The following is a 19,849-nucleotide window of genomic DNA, read 5'->3' on the forward strand; positions in this document are numbered from 1 at the left end:
GTACACGCTGGGGACAGAGGCTGCAGGTGAGGCTGCTGTTGGGTACTTTGTGGTGTGGAGCCTTCTCCTGGGCGAGATGTGGTGGGTTCCCTATGTTTGTGTTGGGGAAGGAGTGTTTGCAGCACATTTCGCTGTGCGGCCATGGTAACGCCTGTACAGCTTTCCTTGGATGTGCTGAGAAAGTGCTTGGCAGGAGGATAAACACACCTGGAAACGGCTTCCTTTAATAAACTGCCAGTGAGTGCTTGACTGGTGGGTTTGGGTTTGCAGGTGTAAGAGGTGGCACCATTTTGGGGTACTGAGGAAGCGGAACCGTGGCCCTGCAGCTGCACCAGGGCACCAGGAGGAGGGACCCCCCCGTGGCTCCTAGCGGCCTCCGGCCTGGGGTCAGCAGCCAGCCAGGGCTGTGTGTCCCGGACCAGGGGGGACTCCGGTGTCACTGGGAAATGCACAAATAAAGTATTTAAGCTTTTCACAGAAAGGGGAAAGAGAAGATGGCTAAAGCTTTCTCTCACCCAAGTGTCCATCCTGTTATGGCCTTCTCGCACCAGAGTGACTCATTGATGAGGAAACGAGAACTGGAGGAGCTCGGCCTGAGGGGCCCTGGGGAAGCCCTGGAGCTTTATGAGCAAACTGAGAACAACGGCAAAAACAAACACAGGCAGCACGGCCGGCAGTGCGTGTGCCCCAAGAGTGTCGTATTTAACTGTTGCTATAGCTCCTACAAAAAAAACCCAAAAAAACAACCCAACAAAAAACCAAACCCAAACCAGCCCGCACTGCAGAAACACAGGATCGGCGCTAACCAGCACCGTCTGGTTTTTAGGTGCGGACCCAGAGCGGACCCCGGAGGGCGCGGGGCCGGGCGGGCGCTGCTCTCGGGGGGTCCGGGGCCCCGGCCCTCAGCGGGGGAGCGGCAGCGGCGGGGAACGCTGAGGCAGAAACGGCGTTTCCAGCACCGGCTCAGTTCGGAACTGCGGTCCCCCGGCACGTACTGGGGCCCGCTCACCGCCGGAGGGGCCGCGGGCGGTCGGGCACCGGGGCGGGCCCCGCAGAGCCCGGAGGGCGGCGGTGGCGGCGGGCGGGGAGGGGCGACATGGCGGGCGGGGCGGGACGAGGCCGTCCTCTCGCGAGCGCTCGCCGGTGCTTGCGCCGTGCCCTTGTGGTGCCATGGCGGGCTACTGGGACGGTCCCGAGGGCGAGGAGTGCCCGCGCCGCACCTGGCTGACCACCCGTGTGGGCGCCGCCGCGGGTGAGCCCCGGGGCCGCGGCTGAGGGCGGCGGGAGGGCGGCGGGGCTCAGGCGGTACCGGCGGGACACGGCAGCGCGGCCGAGCCGGGCCTTGAGGGGAGGGAGCGCGGGCCGGCGCGGCGCGGCCTGACGGCGGCCTGTGTTGCAGGTTTGGTCGGGACGGCCTATCGCATCATCCTGCTGCAGCCCAGCTCGGCGCTGGCCGCCCTGCAGATGGCCGCCGCGGACAGTGTCACCATGGGTAAGGAGCCGGCCCGGCGGTGCCGGACACACCGCTCCCCGGGGGTCAGCCGCCACCTTCCCTTTCCTGCGTCCCGACTCCACAACCCCGAGGGCCCGTCGTGGTTGTGAGGACGGAACCCAAGAGACAAAGTGCTAAAATCACAGACTGGTTGGGGTGGGAAGGGACCTCAAAGCCCCCTCCCCGCCCAGTGCCACCCCCTGCCCTGGGCAGGGACACCTCCCACCACACCAGGTTGCTCCAAGCCCCCTCCAACCTGCCCTTGAACCCCTCCAGGGATGGCGCAGCCACAGCTTCTCAGGGCAGCCTGGGCCAGGCTCTCACCACCCTCACACCAAACAAGTTCTTCCCCAGATCTAGGCTGAATCTTCCTTCTTTTAGTTTCAAGCCATTACCCTTTGTCCTATTGCAACAGACCGTACTAGAAGTTTGTCCCCATCTTTCTTATAAGCCCCCTTTAAGTATTGATGGGCCTCAATAACGTCTCCCCGGAGCCTTCTCTTCTCCAGGCTGAACCCCCCCAACTCTCTCTGCCCCCCCTCCTAGCAGAGGGGCTCCTGCCCTCCCAGCATCTCCGGGGCCTCCTCTGGCCCCGCTCCGACAGATCCATGTCCTTCTGCTGGTGGTGGCCCCAGAGCTGGAGGCAGCACTGGGGGGTGTCTCCCCAGAGCGGAGCAGAGGGGCAGAATCCCCCCCTGGCCCTGCTGGCCACGCTACTGGGGATGCAGCCCAGGGGTGGGGGGTTTCTGGGCTGCCAGCGCACGTTGAGGGGCGTGTGGAGCTTCTCACCCCCCAACACCCCCAAGTCCTCCTCAGGGCTGCTCTCCAGCCATTCTCCACCCAGCCTGGGGTTGTGCTTGGGACTGAAAGACATGCAAAGCTTTACAGTCAGTATTTCCTTTGTCTGTATTTCCTCTGTCTGTATTTCCTCTAAAGCGCTATGTATTTATATGTCAATTTAGAATGGAATAGAATAGAAAAGTTATCACCACTTGGATAATCTTGTCTGCTGGATACCAGTAGTCATGGATGATGGCAAAAGAAGCTCATGGATTAATGATTGAGACAGAGGAACAGTCCTGTCAGTTCAGTCTAAAGATTCCCCTGAAGCAGTCTCTGCCTCCCATGGTCTTTATTTAAAGCCATGTACTTTATTTAAAGTTTTGGTAATGCATTTTTTGCAGTGTAGAATAAAAGGTACGTATTCTCAGTATTTGCAAAACTACTGGTTTCTGGACAACCGTATAGTGGAAACAAACTTGTACTCATTTACTTCATGTATTTAGGCATTGCACTTAAATCACAATTAAGAGCAAACACAATGGTTTTGGTGGCAAAATGAAAATAAACGTGTGATTTTTCCCATCATGCTGTATAGCTAAGAAGCAGCCATTTAGTTGTCTTGAATTGTCTGTGTTTTGCAAGAGAGGGTGGTCACTGATGGGATGAATGGGGAACTGAGGGGGCTGTTGCAGGTGCAGATCTGTGGGGCTGAAGCCCCCCTGGCCCCTTGGCCACTGCAGTTTTCTTCTCACCAAACTCATCTTGGTTTTCAGTCTGATTTAGTGGCTTCTGTCCTGTCTCTCCCCATGCACGAGGGCGCTGCCCTGGGGGCTGGCTCACAGGCAGTCCACAGCTGCCTTTCTGAGTTGTTCAAAAGGAAACATCCTGGGGTGAGTTGAGCCATGAAAGGTCATTATGATGGGATAATGTAACCAATTCTGATTTTGATAAATCCTGTAATCCCAAAGCAGCATGTTGAATCCCCTCACCAGTTCTCGCACCTGAGGAAGGGCTTGTCCTGCCCACTGTGGTGGGGCCAGAGCTTGTGCTCTGGAGCCGAGTGTTTTACTGTGGCCCAAAGCAGGGAAGCTGAAGTACAGCCCTTGGCCTATGGGCTTTCTTTCTTCACTGCTCTTTTCAGTTGATTGTCGAATCCACATGATTGCACTTTCTGCTGAAAAACTGCAGAGGTTTGTAACATGAGGTTGTACTTTACCGTAGAGATTGAAAGTTTTTATTCTGGACCTTTTTGTTGTTCCCCAGAAAGATGAACTGAAATCTGCAGATGGTGCCTGGTAGCCAGTTTCACATTTCATGATCAAGAACCTGTATTAGAAACAGAAAAAATCCTAGTGTATTTGCTTGACACAGCTATTTGCCAAACTTTTCAGTTATATAGATGTAGGGTCTGGTGAGATGAGGCATGTAATTGAGTGGACAAGACCACGCTACTTTGCGGTTTCTTCAGTTTTGAAATCAATTTTCAAAATCAGTTTACAAAAAGAATAATATACAAACTCAATCTATTTTTCTACTATCCAAAAATCATTGCGAGCTGAGGAGTAGAGTGCTGGGACACACCAGCCTTAGGAGAGCGGCGCGGTCGGAGTTGCTCTGCCTGACTCCCTGGGGCTGCGTTCGCAGGGGCTGATCCCAGCACAGCCCCGTGCTCTGCTGCCTCCTGCCCCTGGGGCTCTCTTCTCTTACCCTCTGGCTCTGTGGGGGCTGCCCTGTTCTGCCTCATCTGGAGGGGCTCTTACTAAGTCTGAGCTAATAACCGAGCTGGTTGTGGTGGTGTTTGTCCCAGCCCGGGGAACGCGGCTGCCTCGTGGCGCGGGGCTGGGCAGCCCACGCGTGGCGCAGTGCGGGGGGGCACAGGAGGTGCCAGAAGGAGCTGGATGGGACTTCTGTGGTGCTGCGTCTCACCACAGTGGCTGGGACATGAGGCCTCTAGGTACCCAAAAGCCGATCTCGCTTCATTTTCCTCTTTTCTCCCAGAGGAGCTGTTGTGCAGCACTGCATGTCTCAGAAATGCACTTTGTACGTATGTAATTCTCAGTTCCTTGAGGGGTTTTGTTTTGTTGTTTCACCTCTTGTTTGCAGCTACACTAGGAGCTGTGTTTGGTGTAACTACCTGTCTCAGTGCCCAAGTCCGAGAGGAACCAGATGATCCCTTGAATTATTTCATAGGAGGCTGTGCAGCAGGAGCTGTCTTGGGTGCAAGAGGTAAATATGGATAATGCCTGTAATGAAATGAGCCCTCTCTGTTTTTAGAAAGCTTTCTATCAGGGAGAAATGTAAAATAATCTTGATGTCAGCCGTGTTTGGTGAAGGTTCATCTCAGCATGTGAATTCCATTCCATGCCACTTTTGTTGATGCTCCATTGTAGGGGTCTGCTAAAATAAATACTGCTACAGAAGGCTGACCCAGTACTGCCAAGTACAACTACCAGTTGTAACTTGAAATTGTAGAGTATGAAAAATGTCATTATGGAAATCCATGTTTTCTTGGCAACAGATGTGATTTATTTTACACGGGAAACATAATCCAGCATCTGCCTTGTGAGTTTGTCATGCACTCTGAGGGACAAGCTGCATCTTGCTGCTGTTGCTCCTGTGGCATCTTGTTGGGCTCGATTAGCTCCTGCAGATGTTTATACAGCTCTCTTTTCTGTAAGCATCAGATGCATTCAAGATGTGAGGGATTTATTTAAGTTGTAATTTGTGAAATAGAACTTATCTTTACTTTTCCCAGTTGCTGAGCTGATGAGAGGTCGAAGCAGTGACTGTTATTTTTGCCACTGAAATAAGCAATTAAAGATTAGCCTATGTAAGGAGATAGGGTACTGGATTACAGAAATTTATATTTTAAACTGCAAGCTAAAAGCATGAGAAAATTTAAAAAAAAAAAAAGTCGCTTTTCTGATTTTTCTTGGCAAACAGTGTTACTGATGCTCAGGGAACTCTGAGTAGCCTGTGGAAGAACTGCAGATTCTGTCGAGATCTACTTGATAGCACTTGTGCCCTGATAGGTCTTTTATTTGTTTTTTTCCAGCACACAGTTACATGACGGGTACCACCGCCTGTTTGGGGTTTGGAATTACCGCTGCTCTAATGAAGATAGGTAACAAGGAGGGCTGGAGGCTGACGGGACCTCCCAAGCTGTAAATGTTGCCTTTCCTCCCTGCAAGCTCTCCTGTGAATGCTGTATGTAATAAGACGCTGTGCAATAAAGATACTGTCAACTCAGTGCTTGTCACAGAACCTGGCTGTCCCTGGCTGTTTGCAGGGTTGGGGCTGAGATGCCGAAACATGGAGCCGTTGCAGAGGAAGCTTCGATCTGCTGCTCCTGCAGGTTCGGAGATTCTGTTTTCGTGCTCCAGTCACTTTTGCCTCCATGTCTCCATATTGTGCACATGAGCCTGAGGGGTACAATGACTGTTTTCAGTCTGGTCTTTTAGGAGTTGATTTTAGGATTGATTGCTGAGCCAGCAATGGGCCCTTGTGGCCAAGAAGGCCAGTGGCGTTCTGGGGTGCATGAAGGAGAGGGTCAAGAGAGGTCATCCTGCCCCTCTGCTCTGCCCTGGGGAGGCCCCATCTGGAGCACTGTGGCCAGTTCTGGGCTCCCCAGTTCAAGGAGGACAGGGAACTGCTGGAGAGGGGACAGCAGAGGCTACAAAGATGACGAGGGGCCTGGAGCATCTCTTGTACAAGGAAAGGCTGAGGGACTTGGGTCTTTTTACTCTGGAGAAGAGAAGGCTGAGGGGAGATCTGGCCAACCGCTATAAATACTTCAAGGGAGGGTGTCAGGAGGATGGGGCCAGTCTTTTTTCAGTGGTGCCCAGGGACAGGACAAGAGGAAACGGGCACAAACTTGAATATATGAAGTTCCACCTAAACATGAGGAGCAACTTCTTTCCTGTGAGGGTGGCTTCCCAGAGAGGTGGTGGAGTCTCCTTCTCTGGAGACATTCAAACCCCTCCTGGACACGTTTCTGTGCAACCAGCTCTAGGTGGACCTGCTCTGGCAGGGGGTTGGACTAGATGATCTCCAGAGGTCCCTTCCAACCCCATGTGATTCTGTGATTCTGTGAGTTGTTCTTGTAGTTTTGAGTGGGTCCTGCAGGATATTTTGGCAATGATTGGGATTGCCCATTGTGGGTTTGAAGTCAAAACTTCCAAAGAGACTCTTGGCTCTAGGTTGAGGATTAGGAATTTGGGGTGGGGGAAAGAAGTTTAGGTTGCCCACAAGGTATTTGGGAGCCTGGGAACTTTCTCTGGTAGGCATTCAAGGAATCCTTGAGCCCACAACTTCAGGGTTAGAATTGGGGAACAGCTGAGATTGGAAGGGACTTGCAGAGATCTTCCTGTTCAAAGTTGGAGCTCAGGACTGTGTCTGGTTGAATTTTCGATGTGCAAACTGAAGCATTTCCAGCAGAGCCACCAGGAAGGGAGAGGTGAGAACTGCTTCATTCAGCCTGGAGGAAAGGCACTCAAGGGCTGATCTAATACTGTTTTTTTCACAACTTAATGGTTACAGAAAAGACGGGCTCAGCTGCACAGTGGAGGATGAGAAGTAACAAGCACAAGTTGCAGAAAGGGAATTGATAGAAAGAAAGAAAGATAGAAAGAAAAAAGAAAACCTCACAGTTGGGTAGGTAAGTGCTGGAAAATGAATTGGAGAGGCTGTGAAATCGTCACCTTTGGGGACACGGAGTTCATCCAGACACATGGGAGTATGAGGGGACAGGGACAGGACATTTGGGGATGTGAGTTCATAGAGACAGGGAATGTGGGCACCAGGGGAAGCAGGGGTGTGGGGCAGGGGAACACGCGGAGGTGGGAGGGGAGGGGACAGGAGACAAGGAGATTGGGGAGCCAAGGACAGCGGAGGAGGGGACAGAGTGATGCAGGAGAACACACAGTCGCAGTCATGGCAGGCTGTGCTGCTCCCTTGTATGTTCTCTCTGGGGGCAGGTGAGGGTCCCAGTGGGGCACAGAATGGTCCTGGGGTCAATGGGGCTGGGTTCTACTTCAGGAGCACAATGGATGGTGGTGGGGTGTCACCCCCCATAGGGCTGGAGGAGCAGGGGGGTTGTTTCTCACCCAAGGACATTGGAGGGGGGCCCTACTTCACCCTGAGCTCTGGAGGTGAGCGAGGTTTGGGGAGGGTCTGATGGTCCAGAGACCCCCAGCAGGACGTGCCCAGGGTAATGTGGGGTTCACAGCCCTGCCTGCACCTTCCCACTGCCCGAGAGGGGAGAAAAAACCCAGCAGCTTCCACCCGACCTGCTGTCTGTCCTCAGGGAACCCTGGTGTCCCCACTGTCCGTCCCGGGGCTCTGCGCCTCGGACCTCCCTCCGCCTGGGCCTCTCCCGGCTCCCGGCTGTGGCCACGTGTCCCGTCTGGGCTATAATTACTCGGACACATTCCTGGGGGGTCACAGGATCTTCCTGGAGCGGCGGCAGGCGGTAAGGGGGGATGAGTGCGTGGCGCGGCACGGTGTGGCATGCCACGCAGCAATACAGGACGCGGCACTCTCCACAGCGGGTGGCAGAGCGTGGCCTGAGTGAGGACACGTGCCGTCGTGCAAACACGGCGTGCAGCACGTGAGGTGCCGCTGGCGGTGCGGCGGGTGGAGCGTGCAGCGCAGCGCAGTGTGGCAAAGCCCACGGTGCCAGCACCCACACGCCCAGCGGGGCAGGAGGGCCTGCGACGGGCAACACCACACACACCTCGCACCTCAACGCACTGGACAGGTGGGACAGGGCTTTGCTGAGGAGCTCTTCTGGGGACCAGTGGCTTTGCTGCTGTTGGAGCACCAGTAGTTTGCTATGGGGTGAAGGCTGAGGAGGTGCTTAGGGGATTCTGCTATAGGGCACAGGGATTGATGGGGGACAGTGGCCTGCAGCTTTCAGTTGGGGCTGCAGCATTGGCCAGTAGGATCAGTAGGCCAGAAGGTCAGTACCTTCATCCTGAGGGTTCAGCACTGAGGCAGATGAGGGACATCAGCCTCAGCTATGGGCCAGCAACATGGCCTGTTGGTCTCAGCTATGGGGCTGCAGTTTTGCCAAGGGGCATTAAGTTCAGCTATGGGGCAGTAGCAGTTCCTGGTGATCTCAGCTATGGGGTAGAAGCTTTGGTGATGGATCCGGTGGCTTTCACTGAGACAGTGACAGTAGCAGGAACCTGTGCCCCCAGCCAGGACTCCTGCTCTGCCATGGGCCAGAGGCTCTGGCTATGGGGATGGCACCTACTCCGTTTGGGTCACACCAACCCCATGGATGCTCCGGGCTGCAGCAGAGTGGCTGGAGCTGCCTGGCAGAGAAGGACCTGGGGGTGTTGGTCAACTGTCGGCTGAACACGAGCCAGCAGTGTGCCCAGGTGGCTGAGAAGGCCACCAGCATCCTGGCCTGTGTCAGGAACAGCGTGGGGAGGAGGACTTGGGAGGTGACCACCCCCCTGTACTGGGCACTGGTGAGGCCCCACCTTGAGGGCTGTGTCCAGTTTTGAGCCCCTCACCACAAAAAGGACCTTGAGGGGCTGGAGCAGGTCCAGAGAAGGGCAACGGAGCTGGTGAGGGGTCTGGAGCACAAGTCTTGTGAGGAGAGGCTGAGGGAGCTGGGGGTGTTCAGCCTGGAGAAGAGGAGGCTGAGGGGAGACCTTCTCGCTCTCTCCAACTCCCTGAAAGGAGGGTATAGAGAGGGGGGGGTCGGTCTCTTCTCCCAAGGAACAAGAAATGTCCCATTGAGGGAAATGCCCTCAAGTTGTGCCAGGGGAGGTTCAGATTGGAGATTAGGAAAAATGTTTCCACTGAAAGGGTTCTTAAACCTTGGAATGGGCTGCCCAGGGAAGGGGTTGAGGCACCATCCCTGGAGATACTCAAGTGACGGGTTGACATAGTGCTTAGAGACATGGGTTAGTGATGGCTTTTATCAGAGTTAGGTTGATGGTTGGACTGGGTGATCTTAAAGGTCCCTTCCAACTCAGACAAGTCTATGATTCTATGATCTGTGTCTTCCTGCAGGCAAGATGTGGATTGCAGAGGGGTCAGCACCAGCCCAGTGGACCCTGCAAGATAGGGCCCACGCCAGACACTTTTTGGCCATGGCTGATGACCTCCGCACCGCAGGACAGCTGGTGGACGTGGCCGTGGGCCCAGAAGGTGATGTGGCCCATGCTGTGGTCCTGGCCTCCATCAGCTCCTTCTTCCTCCACTTTCTGGAGGGCAGGACCAGAGATCTGTGCCAGGGCCCCCCAACCCGTGTCCCCCTGCCACCCGGGGCCACACTGTGGGGCTGGCGGGCTGTGCTGGCCTTTGCCTATGGGGGAATTGTGCCCCAGGGCCAGGAGAAGGAGGTAGAGGAGGCTGCCCAGGCCCTGGGGGCTCCTCGGGTGGCGGCCGCCTGTGCCCCTCGGCTGGAGAGTGACCCACAGGAGGTGGGTCCCAAGCCGCTGGAGGAGCAGTGGGAGACACTAAGAGCCATGGAACAACTCCATGCCAGCGGCCTAGGCTGTGACCTCCAGCTCCGGGCAGGGGACGAGGTCATCCCAGGTGAGCCAGGGGTAGGGGTTCCCTGGGAGGGGCTGGGGAGAGGGCAGGGTCGCTGGATAGCCAGGTTCTCTGGCAAGGATGACAGGGGCTGAGGGTCCAGGCAGGGATGATGACGTAGCAGTGCTGGTCCTCTCGGGAGAGCTGGGGATTTGATGGTGGGGCTCCAGGACACCTGGGTTCCTAGAGGGCTGCACGGTGCAAAGGGTCCCTGCTGCCCACACCGTTCTTCCTTCTTCCCCCTAGTCCAGCGCCTGGCTCTGAGCTGCTCCTGTGACTTCTTCCGGGCCCTCTTCACTTGCCCCATGCGGGAGGCCACCCATGACCCTGCCGCCCCGCTGGCCACCGGCTTGTCCCCAGCTGAGCTGCGCCTCCTCCTCTCCTTCGCCTACACAGGGGCTGTGGCAGGGCCATGGTCCGTGGTCCTGGAGGCAGCTGAGACCTCCCTGCGCTACCAGGCCTGGGGACTCCTCACCCTCTGCCTGGATGTTTTCACCCGTGGCCTGACCCCAGAAACTGGCCTGGACGTGCTGGCCTTTGCTTCAGCTTATGGGCTGGCCCAGGTGGGCCGCACAGCAGAGGACTACGTCTTGGCCACCTTCCCGAGCGTGGTGGCCACACCAGCCTTCCTGGATCTTCCTGCACACCTTCTCATCCGCCTGCTCCGCTCTGACGGTCTCAACGTCCTCTATGAACTGGAGGCCTTGGAAGCAGCATCCCGGTGGCTTATGGCCAATGGAGATGGCCAAGAGGATCTAACCAAGGAAGTCCTGTCATCTGTTCGCTTTGCTCTCATGTCCGGCTTGGAGCTGAAGAAGGTCCCATCAGTTACTGCAGGGGTAGCTGACCCAAAGATCGTCCATGAGCTCATCATAGCAAGTTTGGCTCCCATGGCCCAGCTGCCATGCCGAGTGCGTTCCTTGCAAGAGGTGCTGGTGGTTTGTGGTGGAGACAAAGTGACAGCCAACCTGGCTTCCCGGAAGCCCAGCACACACCTCTGGTTTGCCCACCGCTACCTCAGTGCTGTGGGGCTAGTGAAGCAGGTGGAGTGGCGGGCACTGGGGCAGTTTCCCGATGGCCCACGCTTCCGCCATGCTGTAGCTGTGGTGGGCAACACCCTCTACATCCTTGGTGGAAAACGCTACTACGGGGTCCATGACACCCTGGCCAGTGTCTACAGGTGAGGGCTACAGAGCACCTAGAGGTGCCATGTGGCACCAGGACATTGTGGGATCAGAGGAAGTGTTGGTGGAGCTAGAGCTGGCCTATGGACCCAAGGCATTGTAGCATTGCAGTTGCTCAAGTGGTCCCGAGACATCCTGGGTTTGGTTTGGTCTAGGAGTGAGGGGTACCCTTCCACTTTGGGATGTTACAGGCAATTTGGGGGTAGGGAAGGGATGTTCCTACCTGGAGAAGTCTGAGGGCATTAAGGGTTTGGTGTTGCCCAGAAGGAGTGTGGCCCCAAGACATTATAGGATTGACTGGTTGTAGGTGGGTTGTTGCCCTCAGCGGTGCCAACATCACCACATGGCATTGTTAGGTAACAGGTAGTGTCTTGCCCCTTTACCTCTCAAACCCAGGTATCGACCTATGGATGACTGCTGGGAGCTCCTAGCCAGCATGTCCTGTGGGAGGAGCTACTTTGCCGCTGTGGCACTTGGCGATTTCATCTATGCCCTGGGCGGCAACTCGGGAGAGCTCTACTGCACAGACACTGTGGAGTGCTATGACCTGGCCAACGACACCTGGAGGTGAGACCACTCCACAGGGACATCTGCTTTCCTCTGCCCTAGCAGCCCCTTGCCTTGGCCAGTGTTGCCCATTGGGTGGCCTCTAGGTAACTGAGCCTCTAATGGAGAATAGACCTACAGTGGCTTTTGGGAGAGGTCTACTGGGTTTCGAGCAACCATTGGCTGTTGGCCAGTGTTGCTATTTGGTGGTGAATGAGTTGTTGGCCAGTAGTATTCACTGAGGGTCTGTTGGCTATTTGCCAATGAGACAAATCATCTTCCAGGTATGTTCATTAGGTGCTCTGTTGGGTGTTGGCAAATATTGTCCATTGAGGTAGTCCACTGTGGGTTGACCAATGGAGTCTTTTGGGGTCTACAAAGAGTTGAACAGTGATGCCCCTTGGGTTAGCTGACGCTGCCCACTGGGGCTCATTGGGTGCTGGCCAGCATTGCCAGTGGGGAACTCCTGGACTGGCAGTCACCATGGGTCAGCACTGCTTAACCTGCCCTTCACCCCTCCCTCTTTCCTTGCCCAGGAGGTGCCAGCCCCTGCCGATGGCTCTGTGTGGGCACGCGGCGTGTGCCCTGGATGGTGCCCTCTATGTGTCAGGGGGGTGTGATGAGGCATACCAGTGCCAGGCATCCTTGCTGCGCTACATCCCGGGTGAACCTGCCACACTTCTGGCCCCCATGAATGGCCAGCGAGCTGGCCACATAATGGAGGAGGCAGGTGGGCAGCTCTATGTGGCGGGGGGACTGTGCCAGCGGGCCGGGCACACTGGCTACAGGGACCAGCTGGCCTTTGAGGTCTACAGCCCCAAGCTGAACATCTGGGTCCTCCTCAGCCCCCTGCCCCATGCCCATGTAGTTGGGGGTGCAGCTGTGCTGGGTGGGGAACTGCTCGTACTGGGAGGGTACAGTCATGAGACCTACCGTGACACCCACTTGATCCATGCCTACCAGCCAGGCACCCGGCGCTGGATCACCCGGGGCACCTTGCCCCATGCCTATACTGACTTCCAGGCTTGTGTCCTCACTGTTCCCCCTGCCTTGCGTGGCCCCAGCTGCCTGGAGGACACCTCAATATCACCTGACACTCCCAATAATACTTAGGGGAGCTTAAAAGCTCTGCATCCCATACTGGGATCCCCAGGTAGCATCCATGGCCACTTCTATGGGATGAAACTGCCCACATATCCTTTCCCTAGAATGGGTTCCTCCTGTGATTTCCAGCAACACTCCTGCCCCCAGGGTACATGCCCTAGACTGTGGGGACTCTGTGGGACACAAGGACTCCCTGCACCTCAACCCTGGACTCCTCTGCCCTGAGCCCTTCTCCGGGAGCTGGGGATTCCCCCCCCCGCCCAACTTAGATTAAATAAAGTGGCTCCTGAACTGCCCATCTGGGTCTTGTTATTTCTGCTGGGGAACGCAGACATCCAGGTGCTTCTCGCAAGTAACAAGAGAGCAGGAGACCAATGGCCTGAGTGTCCTGGATGGGCGGTGGTGGTGACCAGGATTGACTGGGTTTCTGGGTCCCCTGGGGAACAGTGGGTGGAGGGCACTAGGTGCCTGCGTTCATTGGGCATGGGGGAGGGTGTGCGTGTGTCTTGGGACTGAGCAGCATCTTGGGGTGCATGGAGAATAGGTGAGTCCTGGGGGTGCCAGGGTTTTCAGGTAGATGGAAGGTAGATGGGAGCACTGGGCGTTCCTGGGAACTTTGGGGTTCCTAGGTGGTTCTGGGAGATCTTGGCTTTCTGGAGTGACCTGGAGTGCTTGTTGTGTGGAGAGGTGGGAGAATCCTAGGGAGGACTTGCAAGGAGAAGTGAAGGTAATGGGTATTCTTGGGAGATACTGGGGTTCCAGTGGTACCTTTGGGGAGGAAATTGAGGGTCCTGGGACATGTAGGGTTGCAGGTTCTCATGGCACCTCAAAACAGTATTTTAGATGCGGTCTAATGAGTGCTGAGCAGAGGGGGATAATCTTGGTTTACTGGCTCTGCTCCTGTTAACCCAGCCCAGGCTTCTGTTGCTCTCCCTTTGCTGCCAGGGTGCACTGCTGGATCTTGTTCACCTTTCTGTTGAGGAAGACACATGTCTTTTACCATAGCCCTGGTCCCCTGTGGTAGTGTCCCCCACTGGCATTGTTCTTCCTTCCAGGGTACGGGACTTTGCATTTGTCCTTGCTGACTTTCATCAGGTTTCTCTCAACCAATTTCTCCAGAGTGAATGGTGCTCCCTGAGTGGTAGTCCTGTTGGAAGCATATGAACTGACGCCTCCCAACCTGGTGTCATCTCCCAACATGACAAAAGCACTCTCCGTCACCTCCTCCATGTCATTGATAAAGATGTTAAACAGAAGAGTTTCCACCACAGCCCTGTGTGGTACCTGACATGTTGCCAGCACCCGAGTGGAGTATGAGCTGTTAACCATGAGCTACTGGTCCTGACCTTCACACCACTTTTTACCTGCCCAATTCTCCAGGCATTCAGAGCGCGATGGCCTAACCTGGATGCCATGACATTGGGAGAGAAGTGTCAAAAGGAGGTCAAAACTCCTGAAGAGGTGAGAGCTGATGCATGCTGCCCCACCACAGAGCTTAAGCATAAAAATGTGAGAAACAGCACTGTTATAAAACAAGAGAAGGCAGCCTTAATCCCCAGTATTGCTATACAAGACCAGAAGAAGCTGAAAAATGTCCCAAGATGTGGTAAAGGAAAAAAAAAAAATCAATGTAAAGAAACAGTTCAAACTTAAGTAATAGGAGTCTCTGGTGTCACTGGGCCCCAAGGCCATGCCTGTGTCTCTTGGATGCTTTGAGGGTATCTGAGCTCTCTTGGGCTATTGCAGTCATCTTTAGAGTTGTTCAGAGGGATTCTGAGTCAAATCTGGGGTCTCTGGGCCTGTTCCTGTTGTCCCGGAAGAGAAGGAGAGATTACAGTGGAGTCCGAGGACAGCACCAACACACAGACAAACGCTTGCTTACAAATGCAGAGCTTGCATTTGTCCACAGACAACACACACACGAGCTTTTGACTTGCAGACACATTTGCATAGAAGGATGCTCACCCCAGCTGGCCAAGCACAGGGGTACGTACCCTCCTGTGGACCAATTAATCAACCTGACAGAAGGGCTGCTAAGCCACAGTAGCTGGCCGATAGCCTTGGGACAGCTAGAGCTGGAGTAGTGTTTGAGACTGCAAAGGTGATTCATATGATCTGCATTTGTGCACCAGTCTGGGGGCCTGCCTTTTCAACCCTACCAATGGCAACCTCTGTCTCCTTCTCACACCTCCCAAAATATGTGGGTGACTTCTGCAGAGGTGGTCACAAAGTTTGGCCAGCCCCAGGACACTTTGTCCTAGTGTGATCCGTTACAAGTCGCACCCATCGTCCTCTGAAGCCTCCCACCCTCCTCCCCCATTTCCAGCCGTTCCACAATGGATCATGCAGAGGTGTTGATACCTACTGGTTCCTGAACTTATTACATGACAGTGGGATGCTTGTTCCACATGGTTTAATTCCACAGAGAAGGACCATGCATTTGGGGCAAAATGTCAGGAAGCTGGGTAAAAGTGGACGTTTCCTCTCTATCTTCGTTATTGCAAGTACTGAAGACAATTTTGTCACTCACCCTACCCTGCCAGGACTATGGGAAATCCAATGAAATGAAACCAACACCCATTTGAATTCAGGCAAAGAGAATATTTATTCTGTGATTAACAACCTGGCACTGAGTTGAAAGCAGTGCATCTTTATGTGCATCATTCGAACAGAAGAAGCTGGGACATAGAGTGTCCCAAGGAGTTTTCCCATACTCACCCCGAAACCAGTCAGTGTCAGTCCGAAACTATCACTGACCAGTGTAGATAATCTTCTCTCCATCTATTTCAGATCTAGAAACCCCAGGGTGTGTGAGATTAATACTAGGGAAAGGAGCTGGGTGGCTTTCCCATGAGCAAGCAGATCTTTCCCTTGTAAAACAAGGGTATGTGAAGCAGAGCCATGACCCTTCATCTCCTCTAAACACACAGAAACATTTACAAGGTGTTGTGAGCATATTTCACTCTGACACCACCAATGGCCTTGACACCCCTGTCCAGGCTGTAAGCAGAAGGGGTCCTCAGGGAGCCAAGGTTTGTGACCATCAGCTTCCTGGAGAAAGACTTGAAGGAAGCATTCAGAGGACTGTGGCGGACCCACAGCTCCTTTGTGGTGCGGAAGGAGGAACTTGCGGGATGACCGCGCTGTGTCCCCAGGTCTTTAATTGTACAGTAAGTGACCTCAGGGCACAGCTCTACTTCCTTGATGGTACAGAACATGGGGCGCTGGGGGGGGCTTTTGAAGGTGCTGGGATGCATCACAGGGCTTCCTGTTGGCTCCCTCCACATCAGCAGTGGATACTGTACCTCTTGGGTCTGCAGGAGCTTACGCAAGGAGGGCCGTCCCATCAGACACATCCACACCACCCAACCTGCTAGAGCCAGCACAGTCAAGACTAGGAAAGCCAACGAGGCCAGGTAGAGTCCCCAGTGCAATAGGCAGCAATGCCTCAGCACCCACTGCCCCCACTGTGGACCCTCCCCACCTGCCCGTGAGTGCAGCACGGGTACGGCCAGCCCTAGGGTGTAGTGTGGGCAGAGGGGGAGGGGTGCAGGTGGAGGGGAAGGTGTAGGTTGGGTGAATCCTGTGGTGTCCAGGGGAGCTGGGGCATGAGTGGAAAGCATGGGCGTGGAGATGATTGGTGTGGTCGATGTCAGAGGAGATGAAGATCTGACAACAGAAGAGGCCTCTGGCATGGTAGTAGAAGGCACTGCTGTGGAGGTGGTGGAAAACAGGCCTGTGGACACCATGAGAGTGGCATTAGTGTTGGTAGTGCCAGTGGTGAGGGTGGTTTGGGGACAGTTGCTGGTGCTGGGAGGTCTGGTGCTCACAGTGGTTGGCAGTGAGGTGGTGGAGACAAGCGTGGTGGATCTGTGTGGGGTGCTGGTGGGAGCAGCAGTGAGAACGGCGTCAGTGCCAGGGGGCTGTGTGGGTGCGATGGTGGGACTGGCCGGCACAGGACTGGTGGTGTTGGGAGCTCTGGTGCTTGCAGGCATTGCAAGTGAAGTGCTTGGAGTGAGAGCAGATCCCAGGTGAGGTCTTGTAGTAGTGAGAGGAGGCCAGGTAACAGCATGGGGAACGGTAGTTTGCTCCTTCAGGATGGATGGACGATGGGGAGAGAAGGTGATCATGGTAGCTTTTGCCGTCGTTTCTTCCACGTCATCATATCCATCCTCTTCGTACTCATCCACATCCCCCACATTGCGGCAGTTGAGCTTGAAGCGGATAACAGGCTTCCTCTGATGCTCAGGGGGGCTGTGGCACAGCACCTTCTGTGGGGCAACCTCCACCTTTGTCTTCTCCAGGCCCCGCTCTGGCTGATAGACACTGCCTTCATTCTCCAAGATCCAGTGTCTCAGGTAGTACAGGTCACAGTCGCAGTGCCAGGGGTTCTCAGTGAGGAAAACGTACGCGAAGAGGTGCCCCTCGGGGAAGAAGCCGGTGGGCAGAGTCCGTAGGCGGTTCCCTGAGAGCCAGAGAGTCTCCAGCTTTTGGAGACTCTGCAGCAGCTCCCTGGGGAGTTCCTCCAGGAGATTGTCTGAGAGGTCCAAGTCTTTGAGTGCCCTCAGCCCCTCAAAGACCTCCTGGGGCAGTGTCCGCAGCTGGTTCCCTCGCAGATCCAGGTCCTGCAGCTCTTTCACGGCGAGGAAAGCCCTCGGGGCCAGTTCTGACAGGCTGTTGTGGGCCACAGCCAGGCGTGTGAGCTTGGGAAGGCCCTGCAGGGCAGGCAGAGCCCCCAGAGCATTGCGGGAGAGGATCAGCTCCCTCAGGGACTGCAACTGAGGCCCCATGTGCAGATCCACCAGCCCGTTGTCAGACAGGTCGAGGTCCTGCAGCTGGGTGAGGGGCAGGAAGGTGTTTATGGAGACGGACACCAGGCGGTTGGCACTGAGCAGCAGGATGCCCGTGTCCATGGGCAGGTCTTGGGGCACTGCGCTGAGGGCCTGCCCTGTGCAGTTCACCTCCAGCAGGTCCTTGACCTTGTTCATCTCCGACGGGCAGGGTTGGCCTGGGTTGGTGGGGCTGGCTGGGGGCAGCAGGGCTGGGAGGATGAGCAGGAGCAGGGCAAAAACCCGCATGGCCTGGAGGGGAGAGCCAAGAGTGGTGGGCACAGACAGGCATGCACCTACAGATCTCCTTTCTGTCCACAAAAGCACCATTCGCAACAGAGCTGGTATTCCCCTCCAGACCCTCTGGGAGCCCTCTGAACCCCACAGCTTTCTTCCTGGGAGGATGAAAAGGAGAGATGACTCCGACAACTACTGCCAGCACCCACCCTATCATCTCGTCATTGGAGGGCAACAGGCTCAGCAAGGAGACACCATCTCTGCCCTTTTTCTCACCTCATCCTCCTCCATGGGAGGGATAATCTGATGCATGCACCTCCTCACGGTGGTGCCTCCTCTGCCAGGGTGGCATTGCTGCCCTCACTACTGCAAAAGCAGTAGCTCTGCGGTGTTCATGTCCCTGCACACCCACCACCACAGCCACCCCAGCCCAGAAAAGCCATGTGCTGGAAGAAACTCCCTGAATATGCTCTTACCCAATGCTGGCTGAGTCCTCTGCTTGATTTGAGTTCACAAGGTAGGAATCATGTGAAAAGAGCTTCCTGTGCACAAACGTGGCTACCCCGAGTGCCCCGTCCCTGGTGGACACCGCTTCCCTGGGACTTACCCGTGGACCCTCCAACATTTGCTCTCCTGCCCGAGGACCCGATGCTGGTCTGGTGGCAGCGCTGCCCAGGCTCTCTATCAGCAGGAACAGATGTGGGATGGGAGCTGCGGCTTCCTGAGCAGCCAAACCCATCTCCTGTCCTTAGCACAGCCTTCGCTTCAACTGCACTGCCACAAGACTCTCCATGGAAAAGCCTCAACCAGAGACCAGCTCCAGAATTTCTTGCTTCTGTGCAGCAAAGGAGGAAGGATTGCACCCAGGAGGAGCCCTTGCATGCTTCCCAAACTGCACCTTTTTACATGCTGGGAAAAAGCTCCCTTGCATAAATGTCTGCCTCTTTCTCTGCTTCGCAGCAGCTCTTTCTCAGCACACTCTGGACCTCAATCCTTGAGGCACCTCAACCTGGGGACCGCAGTCTGGTTGGCATACCAGTGAGAAACAGTTTCTGCACATTACCTCAATTAATTGTTCGTGGTGTAGACAAGGGATCCTTTCCTTCCAGCTTGCCAGGAGACGTGCTGTTCTGGAGAGCAGTGAGGCAACTTTAACATTTGTGGGAGAAGCCACAGCACAGACCAGGGAAGGAGATTAGAGGAAGAGGAAGGAGCTTGGGTTTGCAATGCCTCCTGCTGACTGTTCCTGCACCCGAGCTGTCTCTACTTCCCTGGGCCTTAGGTCACTACAGAGCATCTTGGACTGCAGGCCTGGAGGGTCATCCAAAATCAGCAAGGGCAGACACTACAGAGGAGGGGAGATTCTAGTTTTCTACTGGTTTTCCATTTCGTGCATTGTGGTGGGTCAACCCTGGCCAGCAGCTAAGCACTGTCTCTATAGCCAGATGGGGGAGAGAACTGGGAAAACAAAAGTGACATAAAAACCCCTTGTGGGCCAAGATAAAGACAGTTTAACAAGTGAAGGAAAGAGAGAGAGGAAAAAGTAAAAAGTCATGCAAAAGCATTCACTCACCACCTCCCACCAGATCGATGCCCAGCAACAGTAGTTTTGAAAAACCTCCCTTCCCCTGCCAAGTTTTATTGCTGAGCATGACACTGCATGGTATGGAATATCCCTCTGGTCCGCTGCAGTCAGCTGCCCCCTGTGTCTCTCTCTCTCACCCCCAACCCACTTGCTTCAGGGGCATTTTAGTTCAGCTTGTAGTAAGAGGGCTGGAGGCAGCAGCAAAGGCAGAACTTGGGTGGGGGTGGAGGAGGTTAGGAAGGGAGACAGCTAATGTAATGTTTGGCCTTCTCATAGGATTCCAGAGATTAAGTCTGCACGTGGTTTCCCGTCCTCTACAGCACTACTCTTACCCTCACCTGGACCTACAGCATCCCCCACGACACCACCAGTTGCTCTTCCATGTCGTGGCCTCATGTTCCATGCCCACAGCCCTTATCCTTGCTTCTGCCTCTCTGGTTCCCTTTTTCCAGGGAGGTGAATGCACTAGGACACCTTGAATCTTCAAAAGGTCCTTCACCCCACCTGCTTCACTCCCTGAAGAAGAAGACCCAAGCAG

At 55.1% G+C, this 19,849-nt stretch overlaps 3 protein-coding genes across 6 annotated transcripts; 2 read left to right on the top strand and 1 right to left on the bottom strand.

Moving 5' to 3' along the window:
* Positions 1 to 1,114: 1,114 nt before the first annotated feature.
* NDUFA11 (NADH:ubiquinone oxidoreductase subunit A11) lies at positions 1,115 to 5,539 on the top strand. The gene is made up of 4 exons (XM_014962709.1): positions 1,115 to 1,252; positions 1,400 to 1,492; positions 4,379 to 4,501; positions 5,331 to 5,539. Exons 1-4 carry the CDS (start codon positions 1,171 to 1,173, stop codon positions 5,441 to 5,443), a joined length of 411 nt encoding a protein of 136 aa, XP_014818195.1. The 5' UTR covers positions 1,115 to 1,170; the 3' UTR covers positions 5,444 to 5,539.
* Positions 5,540 to 7,723: 2,184 nt separating this feature from the next.
* Positions 7,724 to 12,956, top strand: KLHL33 (kelch like family member 33). Of its 2 annotated transcripts, none has more exons than XM_014962704.1 (5): positions 7,724 to 7,745; positions 9,302 to 9,829; positions 10,073 to 11,006; positions 11,407 to 11,577; positions 12,093 to 12,956. In XM_014962704.1, the coding sequence occupies exons 2-5, from the start codon at positions 9,307 to 9,309 to the stop codon at positions 12,667 to 12,669; spliced, it is 2,205 nt and encodes a 734-aa protein (XP_014818190.1). In that variant the 5' UTR covers positions 7,724 to 7,745; positions 9,302 to 9,306; the 3' UTR covers positions 12,670 to 12,956. The 2 variants fall into 2 exon arrangements, with proteins under 2 accessions (XP_014818190.1, XP_014818192.1); XM_014962706.1 differs by lacking the exon at positions 7,724 to 7,745 and adding an exon at positions 7,984 to 8,033.
* Positions 12,957 to 15,275: 2,319 nt separating this feature from the next.
* On the bottom strand, positions 15,276 to 18,848 carry GP1BA (glycoprotein Ib (platelet), alpha polypeptide). 3 transcript variants are annotated; one of them, XM_014962713.1, is made up of 2 exons: positions 18,790 to 18,848; positions 15,276 to 17,741 (listed from the first exon to the last, which is right to left on the bottom strand). In XM_014962713.1, exon 2 carries the CDS (start codon positions 17,736 to 17,738, stop codon positions 15,597 to 15,599), a length of 2,142 nt encoding a protein of 713 aa, XP_014818199.1. In that variant the 5' UTR covers positions 17,739 to 17,741; positions 18,790 to 18,848; the 3' UTR covers positions 15,276 to 15,596. The 3 variants fall into 3 exon arrangements, with proteins under 3 accessions (XP_014818199.1, XP_014818197.1, XP_014818198.1); XM_014962711.1 differs by lacking the exon at positions 18,790 to 18,848 and adding an exon at positions 18,334 to 18,454; XM_014962712.1 differs by lacking the exon at positions 18,790 to 18,848 and adding an exon at positions 18,203 to 18,453.
* Between the last annotated feature and the right edge of the window lie 1,001 nt (positions 18,849 to 19,849).

This window comes from Calidris pugnax, unplaced genomic scaffold (genome assembly GCF_001431845.1).
Source record: "Calidris pugnax isolate Ruff unplaced genomic scaffold, ASM143184v1 scaffold952, whole genome shotgun sequence".
Classification (NCBI taxonomy): Eukaryota; Metazoa; Chordata; class Aves; order Charadriiformes; family Scolopacidae; genus Calidris; species Calidris pugnax.